Genomic DNA, 24,139 nt, shown 5'->3' on the forward strand with positions numbered 1-24,139 from the left:
ACATTCTTTCTTTGTTGTGAAAGCAGCAAGGGGTGTAGGAGGCGGGTCAGGAGGAGTCAAGCTTTAGAAGATGGGCCCCAGCTGCTGCTCAGGCCTCCAGGATATGCCGAGAGGGGATGGATAGTGAGTTCCCCTCTGGCTCTGGAGGGCCCCCCAGGCCTGCTTAGACCTCCCTTCCCCCAAGCAGCTGGGAGGAGGAGGGGCAGCCATAGAGGGCCTCACAGGCCAGGAGCAGTGGCGCCAGGACTCCAGGGTCCTGCCACATGGCCACCACATGTCCCTGACAACCCAGTCCACAGCACCTTCTCCTTGGGTTATGGGCCTCCTCCCCCATCCCCCAGATGCCTTCCTGCAGGCCCTGTTGGAGAGGATACAAACAGGGGAAGGAAGAGAAATCCAAGAATCAACACTCCTCCTGTTGCCCCATCCATCACTGCCCCTCATCCTTCTGTGAAAGGCCCCTACACAACCCTTGCTTCCTACCCTCTTCAATCAGGACTCAAGTGGCAGAATAGTTACCTGATTCTTTTATTTAAGAAAAGTGAAATACATGGACCTGAAGTGAGGCAGCAGAGGGGACAAGAGAGGCCAGGGCAAGGCAGCTTGCTCGGCCAGCCCCAAATCCTCTGACAGAAAAGCCAGCAGCAGACTGCATCTCTGAGGTGCATACCTGCTCCTTATCCACCTTAGGGGCCTCAGAGCTAGCTACTCTAGAGGACCACAGGATGGGGAGAGGATGTCCTGAGGGTCTTTCTTGAGAGGGATTCCTGAGGAGGGAGCCGAGACCCTGAGGGCAGCAGCAATCTTCTGGTTAACTGCTCTCCCTCCACTGTCCCAGTGTGAGGTTGGAAGAGCCAGGAGCAATAGGGAATGCTGTGAGGGCTATAGGGGGACCCAGCAGATTTGGAGGGTGAGTTGAATGTCAGCTGCTTGAAGAGAGGTCCACAGTACTGGCACTGAGGCCCCGGGAGACCTGAAACAAACAACATAATCCATCAGCCCAGGGACCTCAGGTTCCCAAAGACTGGAATCTATCTATCTCGTGGTTGTAATCTATCTCGGTACCCAGGATGGAGCCTGTAACCTCAACCCTAAGCTCTGGGGCTTTGTTCAGCCTTTGCTAGGATTTTCTAGAAGGCCATAATCTGGTGCAGAAAATACCTGAGAGAGCCATGTGAATATTGGCATATACTTTGAATGTGTTGATACAAGTGGTCATTTCCCATTAAAATGTCATTACTGTTTTCTCAAATGTGGATGTGATTATTATTTTTCTTTTTCCTATCTCTACTACTGAGTTCCCAAGGTAAGGCATACGGTGGCTGCAAGAGGAAGAGCAGTTAGAGTCTCCACATCTTTCTTAAACTATTCCTAATTCCAAAGTACCAGTTTAGAGAACATCAATTCCTGTTCCCCTCCTGATTTATTTGCTACTATCTCTGGCCTGAAACTGTCCCTTTGTAGTCACCACCCCCAGCAAGCTGTCTGCCTGACTCTGTCTGCCAACTCCAATTCCCTAGCTAGAGTCTTCATCCCAGATGCTTCTCCACTCTTCTCTAACTCCTGCTGGGCTTGCTCCATGGCTGCCCCTTCTTTCTCACCCACCAATATGCTCACGAGCACAGCTCTCACCTGGAGGGGAGCTGCACTGGGTTGGTTCAGATAGTTTAAGGAGGCTGCCCGCTTCATGTTGCTGCTACAATGGAAAATAAAGAATTGAGGCCTCTTCTCTTCCCCTTGAGTGACCCTAAAGCTGTGGGCCTGCCACACAAAATCAAATCAGTCTCCCCACCATCTGACCCACCCACCACACACACACTCTCTCTTATTGTTAACCCCATTGGTTAAGAGCATCTCCTTAGGTGTCTTTTCTCCCCACTGGGGCACCCATTTTTCCTGAACTCTCCATGGCCATCCCATTGACTTCCTCCATGATTCTCTCCAAGATACTTCTCCTTCAGAGATGAGGGGTCAAGGAGTTGGAGGCCAGGGCTTATTTGCCTGCTTTGCCATATCTCAGTCTCATTCTGTACCTGGAGGGCCGAGGCTCGGCTCCCTGGAGTTTCCTCACCAGGAGTTCACTGCTTCTACGAAGCACATCACGGATCTTGCCCAGAGAGCCACTCCTCTGCAAGGCCCCACTGCCATCCTGGTGGAGAGGGATGGGGAACAGAAGCTAAGGGGATCCTATGCAGACTGGCTTTTGGGTCTACTCCTGCCATTTATTCTGCACATACATACCCGAAAAGCCCAGTGACTGAAGACGAGAGCCCTGTCACTAGCCAGCTCACAGAGATACCTCTGTGAGTGATGGGCTGACTGAACTGGAATGGGAACAACATGTTCTCACATCCTACATGGATGGGCTCAGAGCCTCTCACCACCACCAGCAGGAGGGGGCAGGAGAGATCAAAGAGCAGTCATCAGACTTACCCCTGACCACTCCACAGCCACAGAGGCATCTTCACCTCCCTCGAATTTCACACTGCTCCCAGGACTCTCCTGGGAGGTCTTTCCACTGTCACCCTCCCCAAGCAGCTCGGCCACCTTGGTCTGGCTGATAGGATCAGTGCCCTGGAAGGAAAAAGAAGAAGCTGAGACTTCCCACTCCTCAACTCCTCAGAATGGGGCTTTCAAACTTTTTTTTCACCATCAGGAAAAAAAAAAAGGATGACCTTATCCTTATGAAGTCCCAGTACTTACCACACATACTGGAATGATATTCATCTTTTCTATTTGCAATACATTCCTACACAGAATTGATTTCATGACCCACTAAAGAGCCAAGACTCACAACTTGAGAAACTCTGATATAGGACTCCCCTCAACCTCAACCCCTTCACCCACACCACCCATGCCCCTCCTCAGTAGATTCTTCAAATTGTGAAAGCACAGGGCTCCCCTTTTAATAGTAACATTTAGTGAAGTGAACTTTGGAGTCCTGACCACAAAGGGTAGGTGGGAGTAAGAACACACTTAAAAACAACCATAACCACAAGAGTGTCTCACCTTCCTCTCCAAGTCTTCCTCCTCAGCCCCTCCTCTTATTCATCAGAGACTCACAAGAAGCCTCAGTGGTCCCCTGTCCCCAGAGCCCTACCTTCTGGGCCCCTTCTCCTCATGGTCTCTGACCTGTTTCCGAGAACGCAGGGCACATTCCTCCAGGGTCTCAGCTGCCTCCAGCTTTCCCTGGCGCCTGTACAGAGCTCCTAAGTTTCTCAGAGTGGTGTTTACTGTTGGGCTGAGGGGGAATGAGAACAGGGAAAGAAGTGAGGATGGGTTCAGAAAAGAAACAGGAGAGAGAGGGAGCAGAGCTAAGGCTGAGTAAGGGAAGGTCAAAGGGAAGAAGAGAAACAGTCCAGGAGGCCAAGATCAGGGCTTGGATGGAGGGCATCAAAGACCAAGCCAGCTTCTCACTGGCAGCTCACCTGCTCACTTTGCAGGCCTTGTACCAGCCTCCATACTCAGCGTAGGGTGTGCCGCCCTCACGTTGCCGGCTCTGCATTAGGATAGCAGGCAAGAGGAAGCCAGAGATGAGAGTACAGAGATGCTGGGGTACAAGCTGGTACTGGGGTTGGGTGTAGACTGGGCTAGGGAAGGCACCATGCATCTGGGGCTGGTCCTTGGGTGGGGACTGAGGAGGTGGGCTAGTGCAAGGAGTAAAACAGAGGTCCTGGTAGGCTGCCCGCCCTGATACTCACTTTGCTCATTTCCTCCCGCTCCTCTGCATGCATCCAGATGGGCTTGTGGTCGTCTGAGGGTGATACATGGGATGGGGTGGCAAGGTTAGAGAACTGAGCTGGACAGTATGGGGGGAGCCAGAATCCAGCAGCCCACAGGGCTAGACTAAGGGGTTTGGCTCCCCCTGGGAACTGCTGTGGCCTAACCCCCCACCTTTGGTCTATATATTTATTTTCCTTCCTGCAGTTCCCTCTTCAAATCCTCACCACTCACCATCCACAGACCCAAACTCCTGCACATGGGCACGGGTCAGGATCTCTTTGTAGAGTGTCTCAGCCTCAGCATATTTGCCCTGTTTCAGGTAACAGGAGGCCTGGGGGCAGGAAGGCAAAAACCAAGGAGTAAGAGATGGAGACAAGTCCTCAGCCAGGCTCTGGGATTTCCACTTCTCTGGTTTTCCCCAGAGATCCTCCTCACACCTCCTTTCCTAGCTGCAGGGTCGAGAGTGTTCCCGCTCTACTTCCAAGAGGCTATGGAACTTCCGCCTTCCCACTGAAATGAAGCAGATCCCTCGGCCCCAAAAACAGCCCCAGAGATGGGCACAAAGGCAGTGGGGTTAGTATACCAGACTATGATGCTTTCCATTCTCCTCCTTCCACCACCTTTGCCCCTTTCCTCCCTTACCAGGTTGTTCTTAGTCCGGGCTACATTAGGGTTGTCTGGCCCCAGCTGTCCCTCGTAGATGGCCAATGCCCGCTGGTAATAGCGTTCCACAGCCTCATACTTGCCCTGGTTTTGGCACAACAGAGCCAAGTTGTTCAGCTGCTTTGCCACATCTGGGTGGTTGGTGCCAAGGACCTGAAAGGGAGCAAAAGAGTGATAGATGAGTATAATTATGTGTATACGTATGTGCATACTCACATGTGTGTGCAAGTGCATGCATGACATGCACCTGCAGGGAACGGGGAAATGACGGAAGAGGGAAGAGGCAGAGAGAGGGGGATGAGAAATAAAGTGAGAGAAGAGGATAAACCAGAAGAGAGATGGTAGAAGAGGGGTGACAGCAGCAGAAAAGAATGGGGAGAGGACATAGGCACCTTTTCTCGGATCTCCAGTGCCCGCTGGCACAGTGGCTCCGCCTCCTTGTACTTGCCCCTTTTGCCATAGAGCACAGCCAGATTGTTGAGTGTGGCAGCCACCTAGGAAAACAGGCCTGTTCCCTCAGATGCTGGTGCTTTTAAGGACCTTAACAATCGGAAGTCCTCCCCAAAGCTGCACAATCCCAAGAAAAATGGACTCTGCTGCCCTAGCCAGAGGCAGGGGAGGGGAAACTGCTGAATTGAATGGCTCTGTGATTCTCCATGGGGGTGGTATCCCCACCTAGGGGCATTTTTAGACATTTCTGGAGGTGAGGTTTTTATATTTTTTTCCCTTGGTTTTTTTTTGGCAGGGGTGTGGGGGTTGCCATGAAAATTGGGGGCATTATTACCTTTGGGGGAAGCAAGAATGCTACAGATGTTCTGCATGTATGGGACAGCTCTGCCAACTTTGAATGTCCTGCTAGACATTCAAACACTGAATGTAAGCTCTGACACTTGGGATATCAAGACAGGAGTTATATTTTCTGAGATACATCATTCCTGCCTATAGCATGTCATAACATAGAGAATTATTTTCACAGTTAGCTCATTTTCACAAATATTTTTCATTTTCTCCCCTTTGACAATCTATTGTTTGTCTTAGTATAGTATCCAAACTTATTTCTCTATTTCTCTTACCACATACAAATAACTCTGGTCTGTCGTTACTTATTCTAACCCTGCATTTTAATCTCATATCCACCAATCCTTCTGCTCTGTCATTATATAGAATGGCTTACTAGTCTTACTTCTAAATCTAAAATTATTCATTATATATCAGACTACTAAGTTATGTCTTCTAGTATAGTTGTACTCAATACTACAACTGTTATTATATCGTATTTTTATTTTATTGTAATGTATTATGTTATTTTATTTTACTATAAATTGCTTTGTTTCTCTTTTATATTAATAGGGTATGTTTCAACTTTTTTTGGAAATTATATGTGTAAGTAGGTTACATTATCTATGAATTCAGTTTCAGGGAAATATTCATTATAGGAAGGAGTCGCTGGGTCTCAGAGTTGAGAACCACTGGAATTGGCGGACAGTGCCTAAAAGAAAGGACTCCTCCTGTTTCCTCCCTAAGCAACCCCAAGGACTGGGCTAAGGGCAGAGGATGGATGAGCTAAGAGAGGCCAAAGGAGCATGGGGGAAGGAGGGCAAAGAATACTGACAGCAGGGTGGTCCCGGCCCAGGGTGCTCTCCCGGATACTGAGGGCATCATTCAGCAGATGGGCAGCTTCCTTATACTTATTCTGGTCTCTGGAAGAGGACAAAAGTGACAAGGAGTTACCCTGAACTCTGCTCCCAAGCCATCTCCTTTCCTCCCTTCCTTTGGGGTGATAGAGCTACATTTATGGATTGGGCTTCCCATGAGGAGACAGGAAGCCTGGTGTGAGCAGTGAAAAGGGTTCACCAACACACCCATATTGGATGCATAACACTGCCATGCCAAGAGGAGGCCTCAAGTTATTGGACATAAGAGACAGAAACAGAGAAAGAGACCCTGCCAAAAGACAGACTGAAAAAGCAAAGAGCCTGAGAGAGAAGTATTTCCTGAGGTCAGGTATGGAAAGAATGAGTTCTGGTACAGGGGAAAGCCCCCTAGTGGCATGTATATGGGAGGCCCAGCAGGGAGAAGAGGTAGAATGGAAAGGAAGAATGGGAGCCAAAGGCAGCTCAACGTGGGAATCTGGAGGCAGACTAGTGGCGAGAAGACAATACTTACCTATACACCAAAGCAAGAATGTTGAGCATGGTCGCAACATCAGGGTGGCCATGACCAGATGTGCGCTCCAAGTCCTCCAGTGCCTGCTTGCAGAGTGGCACAGCTACCTCATAGCGACCCTGGGCTGCATACTGGATCACCAAGTTGTGCAGTGTCCGTAACCTTGCTGGGATCTCATATCCACTGTGCTGGGCACTCTGGCCACGTGACACTAAATCATCCCAGAAAATGAACAGGAGACTTCTTCAGGGGACTCTTCCTCTCTCCTTTGCTGTCTGCCCGCCTCACCCCCACTCCATGTCTTATTCCACACCTGCACCTGCCCCCCACCAGGCTCTCTCTCTAGAGACCTGCCTCAACTGCTATTCTTTTGCCCACTCCCTTGCACCTGTTTGCTCAAATACTAATTCATACACTCAACATTTACTCATTAAGCATGAGCCAGGGGCTATGCCAGGGATACAAAGAGAAGAAAGACATGGTTCTTTCCCTTGAGGAGCTCACGTTCTTCCACCCCAGGACCATTCTCCCACTCAACTGTGAACTCCTTACTGGCGACACCCATGTCATTCTCATCTACCGAGTGCCTGGTGTCTAGCACAGTACCTAGCACATATTAAGTGTTTAATAAATGTTGATGAATAAAGAATAAGGGATAGACAGAGGAAATCAAAGTACTAGCTTAGTCTCTGCCCCATCTCCAGAGGAAGTGGAGAACCTATTTCTGGATAGTGAGTGTCCTGAGGTGGGTGGGGAGCAGAGCTGGGACCAGCCTCCTGCTGCCTTTCTTCACCCTCCAACTCCAGAGACAGACTCACAGCCATTGCTGGGGTCTTCTTCCTCCTCGTTAGGGAAGAGGTCATCCAGGGAATCTTTGTTGGCATCACCTTCCTTCTCCTCCTAGAAAGAAAGCAGCAGCAGGTCTGGGCCAAGATATCCCCAGTGACCTTTTCAGGGCCCCTCTAAACCATGAAATTCCTGACAAGTGGGGCCTAGGAGAAGAACCCTAGGAAGGCCAGTGTCTGTCTTGCCAAGCTCAGGCCTCTCTTGTTTAACAATCTCAAGACTTTCCCTTCCTTCACACTGAGTTTCCTTCTTAAGCACTCTTTCTCCAGCCTCCACCTCTCTCCCCCTCAACTCTTATAATTATAGCCCTGTGTGTTTACATTGATTATATGTCTGTCCTGTCTCTCCTGGAGACAGGGAGTATGTCTGATCTTATTGACACGTACCCAAATGTCTAGCTCAGCCTTGTGCCCATCATCTGCTCACACCGGACTTAGTGTCCAACCCTTAATGTCTAACCTTCTTCAATACTGGGCAAATTTGCTGTGCCCACCAGGCATTGCAGCCCTATACAAACACCTCCAACCCTTATGCCCAGCTTTGCTAATGTGTCCCATGTACATCATCCTACTTTCCCTGGGACACACCAACTTTCTAGCCCTGGAGCTTTATCTATGACGGCCCCTACCCTTGGTCTAGAAAACTTCTCCGTCTCCTTCATTATCCATCAAACTCCATGTCAATTCCTAATCCATTCCAATAAAAAAAATCCAACCTAAATGTTACCCACCCCTGTAGCCCACCTCCTCTGTGAATCTTTCCAAATATTCCAACCCCCAGGAAACTATCTACTTGGAATTTCTCCCACACTGACTGAACCACTCACTCAACATTGAATAACACTTGCTGCTTTGCATTGTCACATATATGTACTCATGCATAAGCCTTATCCCTACAGCTACATTATAAGCTCAGAAAAGCAGGAACTCTCTTTTTTAGTTCTTCACATGTGCCCTATTTTCCTTGAACTATTCAAGGCACAGAGATATGTCAATGCCTATTGAGGGTTAAATTTCATACATCTTGAGAGCAAATTTTAGGAGGGTCTTGCTCAGCTGGACTATGCTTTCCCTAATTGTAGCACTTAGGATTCTGGATTGGAATTGTCCAGGTGCTTATCTGTCTCTCTCTCAAGAAACCTGTAATTGTGAGAGCAGGAACTCTGTCTGCCTCATTCACTGTTGCATCCCCAGTACAGTAAGTGCGTAGTGCCTGGCATATGTAATAGTCATTTAATTAAATGCTGATGTAATGAGTGAATATTGTTTCCCTCTTGCTGTCATCTGGAGTTGGGGTCAGGACCTGAATTCTGCCAGGTGGGGGCAGGTTGGGCAGCATTGTTGGCCCCTATAGATGATGGAGCAATTGCTCAATGTTTATGATGACGCCCAGCTGTCCGCCCCCCAGGTAGCCAGCCACACCTGTGCACACTTACCGTGGTGTGCCCATCTTCGTCATACTGCCGCAGCTGCCCTAGGAACTCCAGGTGCTTCTTTTCCTCTTCCAGCTGTGCCACAGCCTGCTCACTGCGCTGTAGCCGCTGCTGGGTACCCGCCAGCTCATCCCGGAGCCACTGGTTCTCCTGGCACAACCGCCGTACCTGAGCCCGCAGCTTTTGTTTCTCTGACTCCACTGTGCTCAGGTGGCTGGCCAAAGCCAGCATCACCTAGGTGGGCACATTCTGTGAGCACCAGACTCTGGCTAGGAGTGTTCAGGGATAGGCAAGAGGGGAGCCTACTGGTAGGCAGCAAGACTAGCAGGAGCCAGATGAGGTTGGGGAACGATGGCGCTACCTTCAAAATATACCCTGAATCTAATTTCTCACCACCTCCAAAGTCACCACCCTAGGGCAAGCCACCATCAATTCCTACCTAGATTACAATAGCCTCCTCACTGGCCTCCATGTTTCTGCCCTGTTCCCTTAGAGTCTATTCTCAACCTAGCAGCCAGATGGTCTTTTTAAAATGTTGTTAGACCAGATCACTCCTATCCTCAAAACATTCCAAGTGTCCATATCATTCAAAGTAAAAACAGTCTTTATGATGACTTACAAATTCCAAATGATCTGTCCTCCTCTCCCCAACCCCATTACCTCTTGAAACTGGTTTTCTATTTTGCTTCCCCTCATTCATTCTTCTGCAGCCGTACTGGCCCCTCATCGAACTCCAGTTCAAGGCCTTCGCACTTGCTGTCCACTCTGCTTAGGATGCTCTTCTCCCATTTATTTTATGACTCATTCCCTTATCATCAAACCTTTGCTCAAATGTTATCATTTCAGTGAAGCCTTTTTTTTTTTTTTACCACCCTATCATATCCTCTCTTCATACTCCCTAATCCCCTTCCCTGCTTTATTTTTATCCTTTTATCCTTAGCAATTACCACTCTGGAATACTGAATCATTTGCTTATTTATTTATATATTGTCTGCCTCCCCTAGTTAGAATGTAAGTTCCAAGATGGAAAAGATTTTTGACTGTTGTGTTCAATGATGTGTCTCCAGTGCTTAAAAGAGTAGTGCCTGAACTTAAGACATATTTACTGAATGAATGAATGAATGAATGAATAAATGCAAGTATCTAGGACAAGGGGATCCCAAGTGACCCCAAACCTCCGATCAGACAACTGCTCCTCTATGGGCTACTTGGCACTACTTACTCCCTCTCACCTGGGCCTCACTAAGCCCCAGCTCAATGTTTTCCATGGAACGGCGCAGCTGCCGGGCTTTCTCATGCACCAGCCCTTCTTCATGGCCTCCCTGCTGCAGACACTCGATGGTATGAGACAGGCTTTGCAGCACAGCCTGGTGTTCACTGTGTAGGGCCTCCAGCCCTTGGCTAACCAGCCGCGTGCTCCCCAGGATCTCTTCCTGGCTGAGCCGGTGTCCTGCAGGTTCATCCCGCTGCCCCAATACCAGGCCTGACATCCTGGCCAGGGGGAGCTTGCCTGGGCTAGGGAGAAACAACAGGGCTCAGGTAGGGTAAAGATAAGAGAGGCTGAGCGTCTTGGTTAGAGGATGGTGGGAATCCAAGCGAAGGGATAAGACAGAGCATGGGTGACCCTGTGGGTTAAATGGAGAGAGAGTAACCAGTGGGGAGGGAGCCTACAACACTAAACACAAAACTCAGGTTGTGGGAAAGAGAGAGGGGGAGGAACTGACTTGAACGAAAAAAAGACAATAGAAAGAACAAAGGTCCTGAGAATTAGCAGAGGAATTTAACACTTAAGAGCAGAACAGAAAAGGAGCTGGAGAGAGAGGGCTTGGGTTAGAAAAGGAATCAGGAGATGAGAGACAGCACTACAGGGAACACAGAGGGTGTTTGGGGAGAGCTGCAAAGGGAACAGGGTTAAAGCAGACAGGAGATAAGCAGAAAATAGTGCAGAGGTTTCAGAAAAAGGAAAAGAGTAAGTCTCAAAGTTATATCAGAGAAAAGAGGAAAACAGGAGCCTTCATCGCAGGACCCATATGAGAGGGCCCCAAAAGACTAGAGATTTTCAGGCTGAGTCACCTACAGAGCTAAGCCCAGCCTCTCCAAACCTAGTCAGCCCTACCTCTTTCCCCACTAGACTTCAACCCAAATTTCCTATCCCCGGGCCTCAGACTGCTTCCTACTTTCTCAAAAGGGCCTTGTTTCTCATCTTTGAAGTTCTCTTACCTGTTTACAGAGCACAGCCCTTGGCTGTGGCACTCAGGCCAGAGCGCGGAAGAAACTGTTCAGCAGCTAGGGACTCAGAAGGATCTGCCCTGCCCAAAGTCCAGAAGTCCAGCGTTTCCACCCCTTCTCTCACCACTTCACAGCCACCCAGAGGACCTGGCACAGAGCCCCACCCAGGATAAACACCCTCCCTCCCCCTGCCTGCAGGTCTTCAAAGACGACCAATGTCCCTCCTCCTTCCCCAAGCCAACCTCTCACTCCAGGCCTGAGGAGCTATTTTCTCCCAAGAAAGGAGTGAGACTTGCTTGATCTGAGACCTGCGGCAAGGGGCGTGTCTGGTTACGGGTGAAGAAGACTTGGTCACTCCTGGCTCAATCACTTCCATAGCTCTGTTATGATCACCTACTAACGGGATCTGAGAAAGTCACCTGAAGGTGCCTCCCAGACGCCTGAGGATGCAGGGAAGAATGGCAGGTCTGCTGAGCTGCTTCAGGGTCACAGGGAAATGCGGTGCTTGGGAGTTGGCCTCCCGGGGCCTTGGAATGCGGTTAAGGAGTGTCCCAGGCTGTCGACCTGCCCTGGGGCCCAGGGAGGGGATAGAGTGAAATAGGCGGGGGCGACGGGGGAAGGTGCAGGTGGACTACTGAGGTCCGCAGCACAACAATCTCGAGGTCACTGAGTCAGTTGTTAGCGCAGGGGGCGGGGCAGGCCGACAGTCTGTCTGTCTGGACACTGAGGGGCGGGAAGAATCGCGGGGGGGCGGAGTTTTTGAGTCTGTCAAAAGTCGTGTGAGGTCTGAGGTCAGTCGGAGGCGGTTTGTTCATCTGTCCGAGAGTGCGAGAATAAGAGATAGTGGGACGTCAACCCTCAGCCCCAGAGGTAATCTCAAAGACTCACCCGCGATCTGTCGATCTGGCTGCCGCCCTGCCGGTACTGCCCCTTTAAATTCATCATGGCTGCCGCTCGAGGCCATTGTTTTGACGGCTCCGAGGGGCGGGACATGTCCCCCAGTCACGCGACCTAAGAGCCGCCCAAGGATTGGCCCTGAGCACGCTCAGGGCGGAAAGGAGGTGTGTATCCAGATTGGTCTCGGATTCTCCTCCCGCCTCCTTTTACGTCATATGGGAGCGACGGCTTGGGGAGTCGTTAACGTCATCCTCGAGCGCCAGGGGACCTGGGTAAAGGTAATGGTGGAGTGCTGAACCTAGCGGAGCTGGCTACCCTCATGGCCCTGCGGGCACTGACCCGCGCTCTGGGCTCCCTGAACCTGGCGCCCTCGGCCTCCGCCTCCCCCAGTCTGAGCCTGCTCCCGGCCGCCCAGGTAATCCACCTTACCCGGGAATGAGGCTGTTCCCGTTCAGGCCGCTGGAGAGAGGGCAACCGGAGATAAGTGGGGACGCGAGTCTGGTCAGGAGTCACGCCGGCCTATGACCTTCGATAAGTCACTCTGTCTCAGCTTTCTCCTATATAAGTGTTGCTTACACAGGGCCGCTGGATTTCTCAGACAAGATATTGGAGGAGAAAGTGCATTACGGATCACCGGTTGTACAGGTTTCAGTAATGACTGATATTTTGGGGGGTGCCTATCACAAGCCAGGCATAAGTAATAGAAGTTTGAAATAAATGAGATCTTTTCAACCATTCTATAGGTAGTTATTGTTCCCATTTTGCATATGAAAAAACTGATAAATAGTCTAAGGTCATAAACCAACTATTGGAGTTAGGTAGTCTGGCTTCAAAGCCTGAGCTCTTAACGATTATGACATCCATTAAGGATGGTGCGATTAGAGAATGCAGGGCAAGATACCAAGAATAGGAGCCTAAGGTGAAGGTATTACAAGGCCCCTAGTGGGTAATTGGTGAGTCACAGAAAAAGTAGTTGTACGTCTTGCTCTTCTGGACCTCTCGGGCTGATGGTAGAGTTTGGCAGATGCACACTTAAAATTCAAAACCTACTCTGTGAAATTCTGGGAATACCACAGGGAACAAGACAGAAATGATCCTGCCTCTCTATTCATGTCTGAAAAACTCCCAGAAACATAATGCAAACGAGAAAAAGGCATCTGTCCTGATCGTGGTACATGGATGTGTGGAAGTTGCCAGCTCTGGAGAAGGGAGTTGTTTAGGCAAAGAAAAGTTTCCTGGAGGAGAGTTTTGAGCCAGTTCTAGTAGATACACCAAGGGGAGAACATTCCATTGAAGAAATACATTAGAGGTCAAATGATCAAATGAAGAGAGGTAATCAACACACATACACCTGGATAAACATTCCACACTGGTATTGTGCAAGCTGGGAAGGGTAGAGTTTTTGGACAGCTCATCTGGGACACTTCCAGGAGGAAGTGGGCTACAAGCTAAACTTGGTTTCTGCTTTCTCCCTTGGTTCTATGATGCTTCTCCTTCAATTAGCTTTCAAGTGAAAGAGATTTCTGTTTATCTCTAGGTGAAAAACAATGCCTTCCTCCAGGTGCCCTCTGCCTCGATGTTGCTCCCCTGTCGCCCAGTCCTTACCTCTGTCGCCCTTAGTGCCAAGTTTGTGTCCTGGAAGAGTCGTACCAAGTACACCATTACACCAGTGAAGATGAGGAAGTCTGGGGGCCGAGACCACACAGGTGGGAGCAAGGGCAAGAGGATATAAGCAGTAGAGGGAAAAAACATGGTAGGGCCCTAAGCCTGTATTGATACAGGTAGAGAAATGTAGTTGAAACACTCCTGCATGTAGTATGTGTTTCAGAGCAAGAGAGTAGACTACAAAGCAACAAACAAGTGGGCTGTGCTCCTAAGGACAATTCTAGGTTATTGAAGAAAACAACATACACAAGCGTCATAACATTTTTCTTCAGACCCTTCAAAAATTGATAACAGTTGAAATTGAGCACTGTTTACATGGCCCTTAGTTCACTGATTTGTAGAGAATTTATAGTTTTATAGTTTCAGTAATCATGTAACTGTGTTTTTACCAAAGTCCGTGTGTTTTCTCCTTCCCAATTTACCCCATTGCCCATTGAGCTCCAAATTTTCATCATTTTCTGTGTGTCACAATTTTGGGAAACACTGCTCTCTGCCCAGGAAAAGTCTGTTCGTCTGACCTGGGTCATATCCCCTCACTCTCCTGACCACAGGCCGAATCAAAGTGCATGGTATTGGCGGGGGCCACAAGCAACGTTATCGCATGATTGACTTTCTTCGGTTCCGGCCTGAGCAGGAAACCAAGTCAGGACCCTTTGAGGAAAAGGTCATTGTCGTCCGCTATGATCCCTGTAGGCAAGTTTGGGGTGTGGGGGTAATGATGGTATGGGTGAATGAGCTCTGTGGCTTTTCAAAAGATATGAGGCTGCCCAGATGGTCTGCTCACGAGTTCCTCACCCTGAACAGGTCAGCAGACATAGCTCTGGTTGCTGGGGGCAACAGGAAACGCTGGATCATTGCTACTGAAAACATGCAGGCTGGAGATATAATCCTGAACTCTGACCACATAGGCCGAATGGCAGGTGAGAGATGGCCACCGGATGTATGTGGGCTGTGAAGCTGCAAGGGTTCTGGTGCTGATGAAATTCTGTCTTTTAGTTGCTCCTCGGGAAGGGGATGCACATCCTCTTGGGGCCTTGCCAGTGGGGACCCTCATCAACAACGTGGAGAGTGAGCCAGGCCGGGGGGCCCAGTATATTCGTGCCGCAGGTATGAGGAAAGGAGCTGCTTAGGGTCTTATAGTTTGGAAGGCTAGGGGTTACCCCAGGTCACAATTCTCTGTACCCATGGGCCCACATCTGGTTTGCTGGTGGAGAAAAAGAAGGAAAACGAGGATGAAGAGGTGCTTGTTTTGACCTAAAACATTGCATGCATCCTACTCGTAATCTGCTCCTAAAGAGCAAAACAAGGGCAGTGTGTGGCCCCCCCTTGTAAATACTCCCCACCTCCTCCTTTGTGGAGAGTGGCAAAGCTGCTGCTTCTCCTCTCCCCAGGGACATGTGGTGTGCTGCTACGGAAAGTGAATGGGACGGCCATCATCCAGCTGCCCTCTAAGAGGCAGATGCAGGTATGTGCGTGGGTACAGGTAGGAGGGTTCAGCAAAGGAGGAATTTTTGAAATATGCCTTTCCTGGCCAGGATAGCTCCCAGGTGTTTTATGTTAAGAACTGCCCCCAGCTGGCTCTGTCCTTTTCTTCTGCTTGACTAGGCATGGCTCGTCAGGCTGGCACCATAATGAAATAGGGAACAGTGTCTTTCATTTTCAACTCCTATAGGACCTGCACTCAGGTTCAGTTATGTTGTGCTTTTACCCTGTCCTCTCCCTTCTCTCACTGAGTATAAGAACCCTCCCAAGAGTCCTTCCCTCAACATTGTCAGGCTCTTTCCACCCACTGTGCATTCTCCACCATCTGCTTTCTCTGTCAGGTGCTGGAAACATGCATAGCAACAGTAGGCCGAGTATCCAACGTTGATCATAACAAACGGGTCATCGGCAAGGCTGGACGGAACCGCTGGCTGGGCAAGAGGCCTTCCAGCGGGTTATGGCACCGCAAGGGGGGCTGGGCGGGCCGAAAGATTCGTCCGCTGCCCCCCATGAAGAGTTATGTGAAGCTCCCCTCAGCTGTTGCCCAAAGCTGATATCCCTGGACTCTAATAAAATGCACCCCCCCTCCCCGCCTCCAACCCCGTTTTTATCTGTTACTGTTTTCTGCCGGGAGAGATGCTACACAGTGGACCGGGAGAAAGACAGGAGCAAACAAATGTAGGGGGGAGGAGAAAGGGAAGGATAATATGGGGCTGGGATGCAACCTCATTTCCAGCCGCCTACCTTCTCTCAGTTCTATTATAGATAAGGAAAGAGGGGGGATAAATGACCTCCAAGTTCTTTCAGTTCTGGCTGGGGGAAACCAGGAAGGCACTTCCGGTGGCAGGAGGGAGTACAAAAAGGAAGAGGAAAGGGCGTCGCGGAGGAGGAGGTGCCGCGCGTCGCCGAGGTGGCATCCGCGACTCCGCCCCGGCGCTCTCTCAAGGCCCCAAGCTTTCCGCTGGAGCTGGCGGAAATGAGCCGCGACTTTGGGCGGGCGGCGGACCCCCTAGAGCTGGACGAGTGGCGCCTTGGGATGGCACCAGCCCCGCCCTGCCCTGCCCCAGCAGCCGCAACCTGTGCTCGCTGGCGGTGACAGTGGCCGGGCCCCAGTGCGCTAGGTCCCAGCGCGCCACGCCCCCTGCCCGCCAGCCTGTCCTGCAGAGGCACGCCCCCTCCCGCCTCTTCGCCTCGACCCCCTTCGGGGGCCCAGGCGGGGCCCAAATCTCCGCCAGCGTCGCCGCCATCGTCTGCGCCGCGTCCCTATCTCAGCGAAGGACAGGCCTCGCGCCAGGACCCCCATCGACTTCTGAGGTGGCCAGAGCCCCACCGCGGCCCCCTGCCCCTACCCTGGGTTTTCCTCTGCCCACCATCCCACCAAGCCGCGCTCGGAACCCGACCTCGCGTCCCCTCATTCCACAGTGCTTCGGGATTCTCATCTATCCGACCCAGCCACCCACCACCCCTTTCTTGCCGCGCGCCCCTCTGCTTCTCAAGTCTAAAACCCTGGTCCACCAAGCCTCGCGCCCCTTACCCACCGGGTCTCTTGCAAACCTTTTCTCGGGCCTCGCATATCCGCCATGGGCCATGCTGCTCCAGTGCCTCCAGTCATCAGCGCCTGCAGCCCACCAGCCCCCTCCTCCCAGCCCACTGAGGCTTGAACCCTCCCTCCACCAGTTCTCTGGGTCTCTTGCCTCTGCGACTCACACTCCTGTGCTTCAAGCATTGGAGGTAGCATCCCTTCCCACGCACACTCGGGTGTCACTCTCCAGGAACCCCGTAACACACCCCGTTTTAACTCCCTTCTCAGGGCTGCTACGCCTGTTCTAGGTCCTTGAGATTCGCTTTTAACTCCAAGGCTGCCTTGCCCCCACTGTCCTCTTCCCACTGCTCTAAAACAATCCATTCCAGGCTTCAGGGTCTTAGACCCTCCTTTTAGCCCCCAGATTTTGTGTTCTCTCAGAACAAACATCCCAATGTTCCTTTGCTTAGGCTTGGCCCCACCCAACCTTACAGCAGGCAACTCCTGGGCCCCACTTTACCCCATCCAACCCAACACCTGGTGCCACATTTGCTTCTCCACTCCTGGATGTCCTTGATTTTCTGATCTCCCTTCTCACTTTAGCTTGCCTGTTCTCTTCCTTGTGTGTCCTAGGTGCCAGGATGGTGGGGGAACTACGCTTCAGGGAATTCAGAGTGCCCCTGGGGCCTGGCTTACATGCCTATCCTGATGAGCTGATCCGCCAGCGGGTGGGCCACGATGGGCATCCTGAGTACCAGATCCGCTGGCTCATCCTGAGGCGTGGGGAGGATGGGGAAGGGAGCTCTAGCCAAGTGGACTGCAAGGCTGAGCACATCCTGCTGTGGATGTCCAATGACGAGATCTATGCCAACTGCCACAAGATGCTGGGCGAGGATGGCCAAGTTATCGGGCCTTCCCAGGAGACTGCAGGAGAGGCTGGGGCCCTGGACAAATCCGTGCTGGGGGAGATGGAAACCGATGTGAAGTCCCTGATTCAGAGGGCCCTTCGGCAGCTGGAGGAATGTGTGGGCACCACTCCTCCTGCTCCTCTGCTTCACACTGTCCATGTGCTTAGTGCCTACGCCAGCATTGAGCCCCTAACTGGGGTCTTCAAAGACCCAAGGGTCCTGGATTTGCTCATGCACATGTTGAGTAGTCCCGATTATCAGATTCGATGGAGCGCAGGCCGGATGATACAAGCCTTGGCCTCCCATGATGCTGGTGAGGAGCAGTGTGGAAAGGAAGGGGAAGCAAGAGAGGGGCTGGGTTTGCTTAGGGTCTCATAGGATGCTGCAAAAGGAGTCTCTGACCTCATCAGTATGTAAATGACTGTTGCGCTTTTAGAGTTGGAAGAAAAGGAGGTGGGAAGGTATGTGTGGGCATCTCTGCAGAAAGAGGGAAGACTGACTCCCCAAGAATCTCATTAATTGGCTTTCTACACAAAGGAAGAGTTTAGATTTTAGACTATTGCAGGGTATAAATATATATACACATATATATGTATGTATACACGTGTATGAAAAAAGTAGTACGTTTTGGCTTTCAAAGCAAATCATGTCATTCCTAGTATATGGTGGCCAAATGATGAGACTGAGAGAGTAGGGGGTCTAGGAGAGATGCCTGGGAAGGGTGAGGTGAGGGAGCAGTTACTGATTGGAGTCTGGGTTACAGGGACCCGGACCCAGATCCTTCTGTCACTGAGCCAGCAAGAGGCCATTGAGAAACACCTGGATTTTGACAGCCGCTGTGCTCTGCTGGCTCTGTTTGCACAGGCCACGCTCTCTGAACACCCCATGTCTTTTGAGGGCATTCAGCTGCCACAGGTATTCTGTTGGGGACCTTGGGAGTGGGGCTGTGAAGATCTAGAGACCAGACCTTTCCACCTGTTCATAGAGAACAGTGTGGAGAACGGGGCTAAAGCTGGGACAAGGTGGACAACACCCAGATGTGTCCTACAGGTCCCAGGAAGGCTGCTCTTCTCCCTGGTGAAGCGCTATTTGCATGTCACCTCCCTCCTGGATCAGCTGAATGACAGTGCTGCAGAACTAGGAGCCCAAAACAGCTCTGCTCCTGAGGAGTCGAGTGGAGAAAGGGGTCGGCTAGAGCTGGAGTTCAGCATGGCTGTGGGTACCCTGATCTCAGAGCTGGTGCAGGCCATGCGCTGGGACTGGGCCTCGAGCAGACAGGGGCCCTCGGCTAGGTCTTCCTGTTCCATCTTCCAGCCCCAGCTGGCAGAAGCAGGTCCAGGGCTGCCACCCACCCAGGCCCGACCCTCTCTCAGGAGGTCAAGGCGGTTTCGCCCGCGCCCTGAGTTCGCAAGTGGCAATACCTATGCTTTGTATGTGCGGGATACGCTACAGCCAGGAATGCGAGTACGGATGCTGGATGATTTCGAGGAGATCAGTGCTGGGGACGAGGGCGAGTTCCGGCAGAGCAACAGTGGCATGCCCCCTGTGCAGGTGAGTAAGTGCATGGTGGTGGACAGGGATCTTTTATAAAATTTTGAGGGTTTTTTAAAAGATTTATTTTGGGGCTTTCGTGGGGCTTTTAAATAATAGATGTGTGTTCCAAGCCCAGAGCACACACTTCATACTCTCAGCACTAACTGCCAGGAAGAAGGGCTGTTGGGGATCTTTCTGGGTAGTGCTAAGCTAGGGCTTCCATACAGGGAACTCTGGCAGGTCACCCAAAGGGAATTGAAATGGTTAAAGGGAGGTCAGCAATTGTAAGTGGGGCCGTTTGGTAGGCTGAGAAAAATCTGGGTTTAGAAGGCTATGAGGTCAGGAAGACTCTCCCGGAAAGAAACTGATATAACAAAACTTTCCCAAAGGTCGGGGTCAGGGAGACAGGGTAGTTAAGGCCAGGAGGATATGTAGGTGCATAAGCCGTCAGGGATAGATGAGAGGAAGAGGCAGAGCCCAGTCCCAGTAGGAGAAGGCATATTGTGTGTGTGTTCTTGTTCTCCATATGCCAGTGTTTTGCTATTTGGAGGTTTTTTCAAACCTGGCCAGGTAGTCATTTGAGGACCATACGTCCTCATCATTGGGCCACAGACAGTCATTAAGTAAACCCTCTACCCCACTTCCCTTTCTTTTCCCCCATGTCTTCCAGGTGCTGTGGGAATCAACAGGCCGCACTTATTGGGTACACTGGCACATGCTGGAGATTCTGGGCTTTGAGGAAGACACTGAGGATGTGGTTGAGGCTGATGAGTACCAGGGTGCAGTGGTCAGTGGAGCGCAGGGTATAGGTGAGCCCAGAGAGGAAACAAGCGTCAGTTTCGAGCACAGGAGCAGTGGTATGGCTGGGTGGGTAGTGACATCTCTGTGCCCTACAACCCATTTCCATAGCTCTGCCCTCCTGGCGATGGAAGCCCATGACAGAGCTCTACGCTGTGCCCTATGTGCTGCCTGAGGATGAAGACACTGAGGAGAGTGAACACCTGACCCAGGCCGAGTGGTGGGAGCTCCTCTTCTTCATCAAGAAGCTGGATGGACCTGACCATCAAGAGGTTCTCCAGATCCTCCAGGAGAACCTGGATGGGGAGGTAGAGCTGGCCCAGGACATACGGAAGTTGGAGGGTTCCACTGCAAGGGGTGGACTGCACTGTGACAGAACATTTGGAAGGCTCGGGATGGGAAGTGGAGGTTGATAGCATAACGGGCTGCAGGGGCGGGGGTCTAGAATGTTCAGAGGCATTGGTGAGCTGTTTGGGAGGAGTTAGTTGGCAGCCGTGAGAGGTTCAGGATGGAGAAGGTATATGCAGAAATCTGCACCACTACCAAGTGCCCCTGGAGCCTCTGTGCTGGCAGGGCTACCTGCAGTGAGAACTTCTCCCCATGACAGATTCTGGATGATGAGATCCTGGCTGAGCTGGCCGTGCCCATGGAATTGGCCCAGGACCTGCTGCTGGCTCTGCCACAGCGACTCGATGACAGTGCTCTCAGGGACCTGCGCAACTGTCGTGTCTACAGAAAATATGGGCCTCAGGCCCTGGCAGGGCAGCTGGCTTACCCATCCCTGCCGGAAGCCCAGGCCCAGCCTCAGGAATCAGCAGGTGCATCCAGAGTGGAAGGTGGGGTGCCAGACAGACACAGCAGCTCTGCAGGCTGGGCTCTAGGAGGGCACAAGCCCAGGAGAGATGTCTGTGATGATTTTTGTGCATTCCTGTCTGGAAGATACGGCACTTGAGGAATAAACTGAAACTTAGAGATAAGCAAGGAATTGGAGAAGCAGACATTGTACTCCCTCCAAAGAACGAAGGAGGGAGTAAAGTTAGAAAATTGCAAGAGATCTGAAGCCTTTAAAAGCACCCCCCTCCCATATTTAATTTTTTCTATTGTTCAGAAAAACAAATTATCGCATGCTTTTAGATATAGGGAAATTCTCTGCTGGTAGACAGGAATATCCTTTGCAATTTTAAGTATATAAAATTTGTCATAAAGCTGTCTTATAAATACATTTAAAAATGCTACGAGATCCCCAAACCTCACTTTTAGTGGGGCAAAAGAAACCAAAAACAATTTTAGGAGAAATTAGCAAACTAGATTGAGAGTTAGGAATCTGCCCTTTTCTGATCTTTCACATCATTAACAATGACCAGCCCTTATGATTTCCCCCATCTTGTAGCAAAAGAACCCCTGATTCAGTGCCCCAACACTCCCCTGCATCGTCTGGTGGAGGGCTGTGGGCCAGCTGGGAAAATCATCCTGGATCTGGAGCAAGCCCTCAGCTCAGAGGGGACCCAGGAGAATGAGGTCAAGCCGCTCCTGCTGCTGCTGCAGCGGCAACCCCAGCCCTTCCTCACGCTGATGCGGAGCCTGGACACTCCAGTGGCCAACAAGGCCTTACACCTTGCTGCTCTGAGGTGAGGGGGTGGTGAGAGGCGTAGTTGGGCAAAAGAGTCTTCGAGGTTGGCTGCACATCTCTCCTCCTGCTCCCTGCTCTCCAGAATCCTGATGCGGCTAGTGGACTTCCCCGAGGCGCTACTGCTGCCCTGGCATGAGGCCATGGATGCCTGTATGGCCTGCCTGCAGTCCCCAGACACTGACCGAGAGGTACCCTTGCCCTGCAGTGGGGAGATGCTGAGGAGGACATAAGGCAGCCTCTGATGAGGCAGACCTGGGTGGGGCTCTGAAGGGCATGATGGAGCCTTGGTGCTCATGGTTTGGGTTTTGTTTTTTAAATTGGATTTTACTTTTTTAAATAGGTAGTACATTCACACTTCACAAATCAAAACGATATAACAAGGTGTACACTGAGAACTGTCACTCCCAGTGGAATCCCGATTCTCCCAGTGCCCCACATGCCCCATACTGGTAACCACTGTATTTATGTATCCTCCTTGTGTTTCCTTATGTGAATATAAACAAACCCAAACATGGGATCTTATTTGCCATCTTTTTACACAAAAGGTTATCTCCATATTGCATTAAGAGCCTCCTGTTTGGCTTGGCCTGTGGGGGAAAAGGGGATGAAGGAGGCAGAGGGGACCATCACATCCCAGAGTCCCCTGCCACAGAGACATCCTGGGCACGGAAGGCTTGGGAAGGGGACAGAGAACTAGTGGCAGTGCGTGTCTATAGTATACACCTTTGGTTGTTACCCAGATGCACACATCCAGTCCCACTCAGCCCTCTTCCCACTGACAGGTGTCTGTGCTTAGGGACTGAGGATCTCAGAATGCAGCCTCACAGCTGGTTCTTGGGACAGCGGGGCCTGAAAAGAAACAAGCTGGGATGCTCTCTGCACCTATTGCCAACATTATTTGTAATCGAGAACCCTGGGGGGGTAGGGGTGGGGCAGGGCATCTCTTGGCTTTTTCAATTCAGATTGTCTTTCGTTGTCTAACTCCACCCAGCCCTCGTGTGTCTCCCCCATGCCTGTCTTTTTACTTCCTCACTATGTCTTGTTCAGTAGTCCCAGCACCCAGCACACCGTAGGTGTGTAGTAAATACTCCTGGAGATGCCTTTGTGGCCCGTGCCTTGTCCCCTTTACTTACCTCTCCCTGCCCCCATCTCAGGTGCTCCAGGAACTGATCTTCTTCCTGTACCACCTGGCCTCAGTGAGCAGGGACTATGCTGTGGTGCTGAATCAGCTGGGAGCCCGAGACGCCATCTCCAGGGCCCTGGAAAAGCACCTGGGAGAGCTGGAGCTGGCTCAAGAACTGCGGGACATGGTGTTCAAGTGCGAGAAGCATGCCCACCTCTACCGAAAACTCACCACTAACATCCTGGGAGGCTGCATCCAGGTCAGGAGGAATGGCAAAGGAAAGTTGTGAGTTCACAGCTGGGTAAGAATATGAAAGCCAAGGAGTGGAGGGGAAGCGGGTGTGTTTCTGAAGTTGAGAAAGGCAGGTGAGTCTAGTGAACCTGGGGTCATTTGTTCTCCGCTCTCCTACGTCATCTGGTCCTGCTCTGCTAGTGTTATGGAGGAAGTCCCATTGCTGCTGAATCTTTCTCCATACATGCTTCCCTGTGTTCCTTCCTCTTCCTCACGCCTTCTCTGATGTTCCGGCTGCAGATGGTGCTGGGTCAGATCGAAGACCACAGAAGAACCCACCAACCCATCAACATCCCCTTCTTTGATGTGTTTCTCAGATATCTGTGCCAGGGTTCGTGCCTGTCCCCACATTACTCCATGTACCCACAACTACATCTGTCTTCCCTCCATACTAACCAGGCTGTGACTGCCACCCCTTCCCACTTGCCCCCAGGCTCCAGTGTGGAAGTGAAGGAGGACAAGTGCTGGGAGAAGGTGGAAGTGTCCTCCAACCCACACCGGGCCAGCAAGCTGACGGACCGCAACCCCAAGACCTACTGGGAGTCCAATGGCAGCACCGGCTCCCACTACATCACCTTACACATGCACCAGGGTGTCCTCATCAGGTAACATGCTTCATGCATATGCTTAGCCATACACCTACACTTTATCTTGACTTCTCTGTGTTTGTCTGGTCGAAGCGTCTTCCTCCTGAACATAACCAGAGGGTCTCCTTGGCTCCTATCTACAAGGACATGACTGGTTCTGGTTCCAATTGGCTCCTCTTCCCTGCTCCCAGGCAGCTGACTCTGCTGGTGGCTGGTGAAGACTCGAGCTACATGCCGGCCAGGGTGGTGGTGTTCGGGGGCGACAGCACCAGCTCTCTTAATACAGAGCTCAACTCGGTAGGGACCCCTGTGCCACTAGACCACTACTCAAAGAATCCACCCTTCTGCCCAGACTCCTAAACTCCTGAATTTCTCCCTGTCTTGCACCCCATAGAAAGTAGAGTCCTTTATCCCTGTGCCTAGATGTTGGCATCAGGCCCTAAAGAGAGAGGGTGGCATTAAGACCTGACTATCAGGACCCCACACACCCCAGAGCTGGGGAAGAAAGGGACACAGTGATGGGCCAAGAGCAGCTTTGGGGCTCCCAGCACTCTTATCTACAGTTGTGGAGGTAACAGCCTTCTCTGCTCTTTACCAGGTCAACGTGATGCCCTCTGCCAGCCGGGTGATCCTCCTGGAGAACC

The 24,139-nt window shown here is 51.3% G+C and overlaps 3 protein-coding genes across 8 annotated transcripts in view; 2 read left to right on the top strand and 1 right to left on the bottom strand.

Annotated features, from left to right (window-relative positions):
* Positions 1–509: 509 nt before the first annotated feature.
* Positions 510–12,125, bottom strand: KLC4 (kinesin light chain 4). 4 transcript variants are annotated; one of them, XM_015600528.2, is made up of 17 exons: positions 11,948–11,968; positions 11,479–11,628; positions 10,063–10,345; positions 8,834–9,064; positions 7,371–7,452; positions 6,553–6,763; positions 5,999–6,086; positions 4,779–4,880; positions 4,366–4,539; positions 3,955–4,054; positions 3,702–3,754; positions 3,429–3,499; positions 3,133–3,241; positions 2,434–2,574; positions 2,034–2,149; positions 1,633–1,696; positions 510–973 (listed from the first exon to the last, which is right to left on the bottom strand). In XM_015600528.2, the coding sequence occupies exons 3-17, from the start codon at positions 10,318–10,320 to the stop codon at positions 923–925; spliced, it is 1,851 nt and encodes a 616-aa protein (XP_015456014.1). In that variant the 5' UTR covers positions 10,321–10,345; positions 11,479–11,628; positions 11,948–11,968; the 3' UTR covers positions 510–922. The 4 variants fall into 4 exon arrangements, with proteins under 4 accessions (XP_015456014.1, XP_006926589.1, XP_015456013.1 ...); XM_006926527.3 differs by lacking the exon at positions 11,479–11,628 and having other exon boundaries at positions 11,948–12,032; XM_015600527.2 differs by lacking the exon at positions 11,948–11,968 and having other exon boundaries at positions 11,051–11,669.
* On the top strand, positions 11,815–15,702 carry MRPL2 (mitochondrial ribosomal protein L2). 3 transcript variants are annotated; one of them, XM_015600529.2, is made up of 7 exons: positions 11,815–11,929; positions 13,494–13,662; positions 14,173–14,314; positions 14,426–14,541; positions 14,618–14,728; positions 15,013–15,086; positions 15,445–15,702. In XM_015600529.2, exons 2-7 carry the CDS (start codon positions 13,533–13,535, stop codon positions 15,655–15,657), a joined length of 786 nt encoding a protein of 261 aa, XP_015456015.1. In that variant the 5' UTR covers positions 11,815–11,929; positions 13,494–13,532; the 3' UTR covers positions 15,658–15,702. The 3 variants fall into 3 exon arrangements, with proteins under 3 accessions (XP_015456015.1, XP_006926591.1, XP_006926592.1); XM_006926529.3 differs by lacking the exon at positions 11,815–11,929 and adding an exon at positions 12,191–12,371; XM_006926530.3 differs by lacking the exon at positions 11,815–11,929 and adding an exon at positions 12,399–12,601.
* A 132-nt stretch (positions 15,703–15,834) lies between these two features.
* CUL7 (cullin 7) overlaps positions 15,835–24,139 on the top strand; it is a 15,599-nt gene continuing 7,294 nt past the window's right edge. Inside the window, exons 1-14 of the mRNA XM_006926531.3 lie at positions 15,835–16,417; positions 17,259–17,846; positions 18,297–18,448; positions 18,584–19,084; positions 19,737–19,875; positions 19,976–20,172; positions 20,472–20,682; positions 21,255–21,492; positions 21,577–21,682; positions 22,649–22,876; positions 23,149–23,239; positions 23,342–23,513; positions 23,687–23,792; positions 24,094–24,139. The exon at positions 24,094–24,139 is cut by the window's right edge and continues 35 nt beyond it. Of these exons, the coding sequence (XP_006926593.1) occupies positions 17,267–17,846; positions 18,297–18,448; positions 18,584–19,084; positions 19,737–19,875; positions 19,976–20,172; positions 20,472–20,682; positions 21,255–21,492; positions 21,577–21,682; positions 22,649–22,876; positions 23,149–23,239; positions 23,342–23,513; positions 23,687–23,792; positions 24,094–24,139 (2,767 nt within the window). The 5' untranslated portion in view covers positions 15,835–16,417; positions 17,259–17,266. The remainder of the gene's footprint in view (positions 16,418–17,258; positions 17,847–18,296; positions 18,449–18,583; positions 19,085–19,736; positions 19,876–19,975; positions 20,173–20,471; positions 20,683–21,254; positions 21,493–21,576; positions 21,683–22,648; positions 22,877–23,148; positions 23,240–23,341; positions 23,514–23,686; positions 23,793–24,093) is intronic.

The sequence above is a fragment of the Pteropus alecto genome, unplaced genomic scaffold, assembly GCF_000325575.1.
Source record: "Pteropus alecto unplaced genomic scaffold, ASM32557v1 scaffold7, whole genome shotgun sequence".
Lineage (NCBI taxonomy): Eukaryota > Metazoa > Chordata > Mammalia > Chiroptera > Pteropodidae > Pteropus > Pteropus alecto.

Excerpts from the sequence above, each read along its gene's own strand:
- KLC4 (XM_006926527.3), bottom strand. The coding sequence starts at position 10,320 with ATGTCAGGCCTGGTATTGGGGCAGCGGGATGAACCTGCAGGACACCGG. Across the intron at positions 4,881-5,998 it reads TGGGCCGGGACCACCCTGCT|GTGGCTGCCACACTCAACAA; the intron begins GTCAGTATTCTT and ends CTGTTTTCCTAG. Across the intron at positions 3,242-3,428 it reads AAGGCCTGCAAAGTGAGCAG|CCCAACAGTAAACACCACTC; the intron begins GTGAGCTGCCAG and ends ATTCCCCCTCAG.
- MRPL2 (XM_006926529.3), top strand. The coding sequence starts at position 12,276 with ATGGCCCTGCGGGCACTGACCCGCGCTCTGGGCTCCCTGAACCTGGCG. Across the intron at positions 14,315-14,425 it reads GTCCGCTATGATCCCTGTAG|GTCAGCAGACATAGCTCTGG; the intron begins GCAAGTTTGGGG and ends CACCCTGAACAG. Across the intron at positions 14,729-15,012 it reads CCAGTATATTCGTGCCGCAG|GGACATGTGGTGTGCTGCTA; the intron begins GTATGAGGAAAG and ends TCCTCTCCCCAG.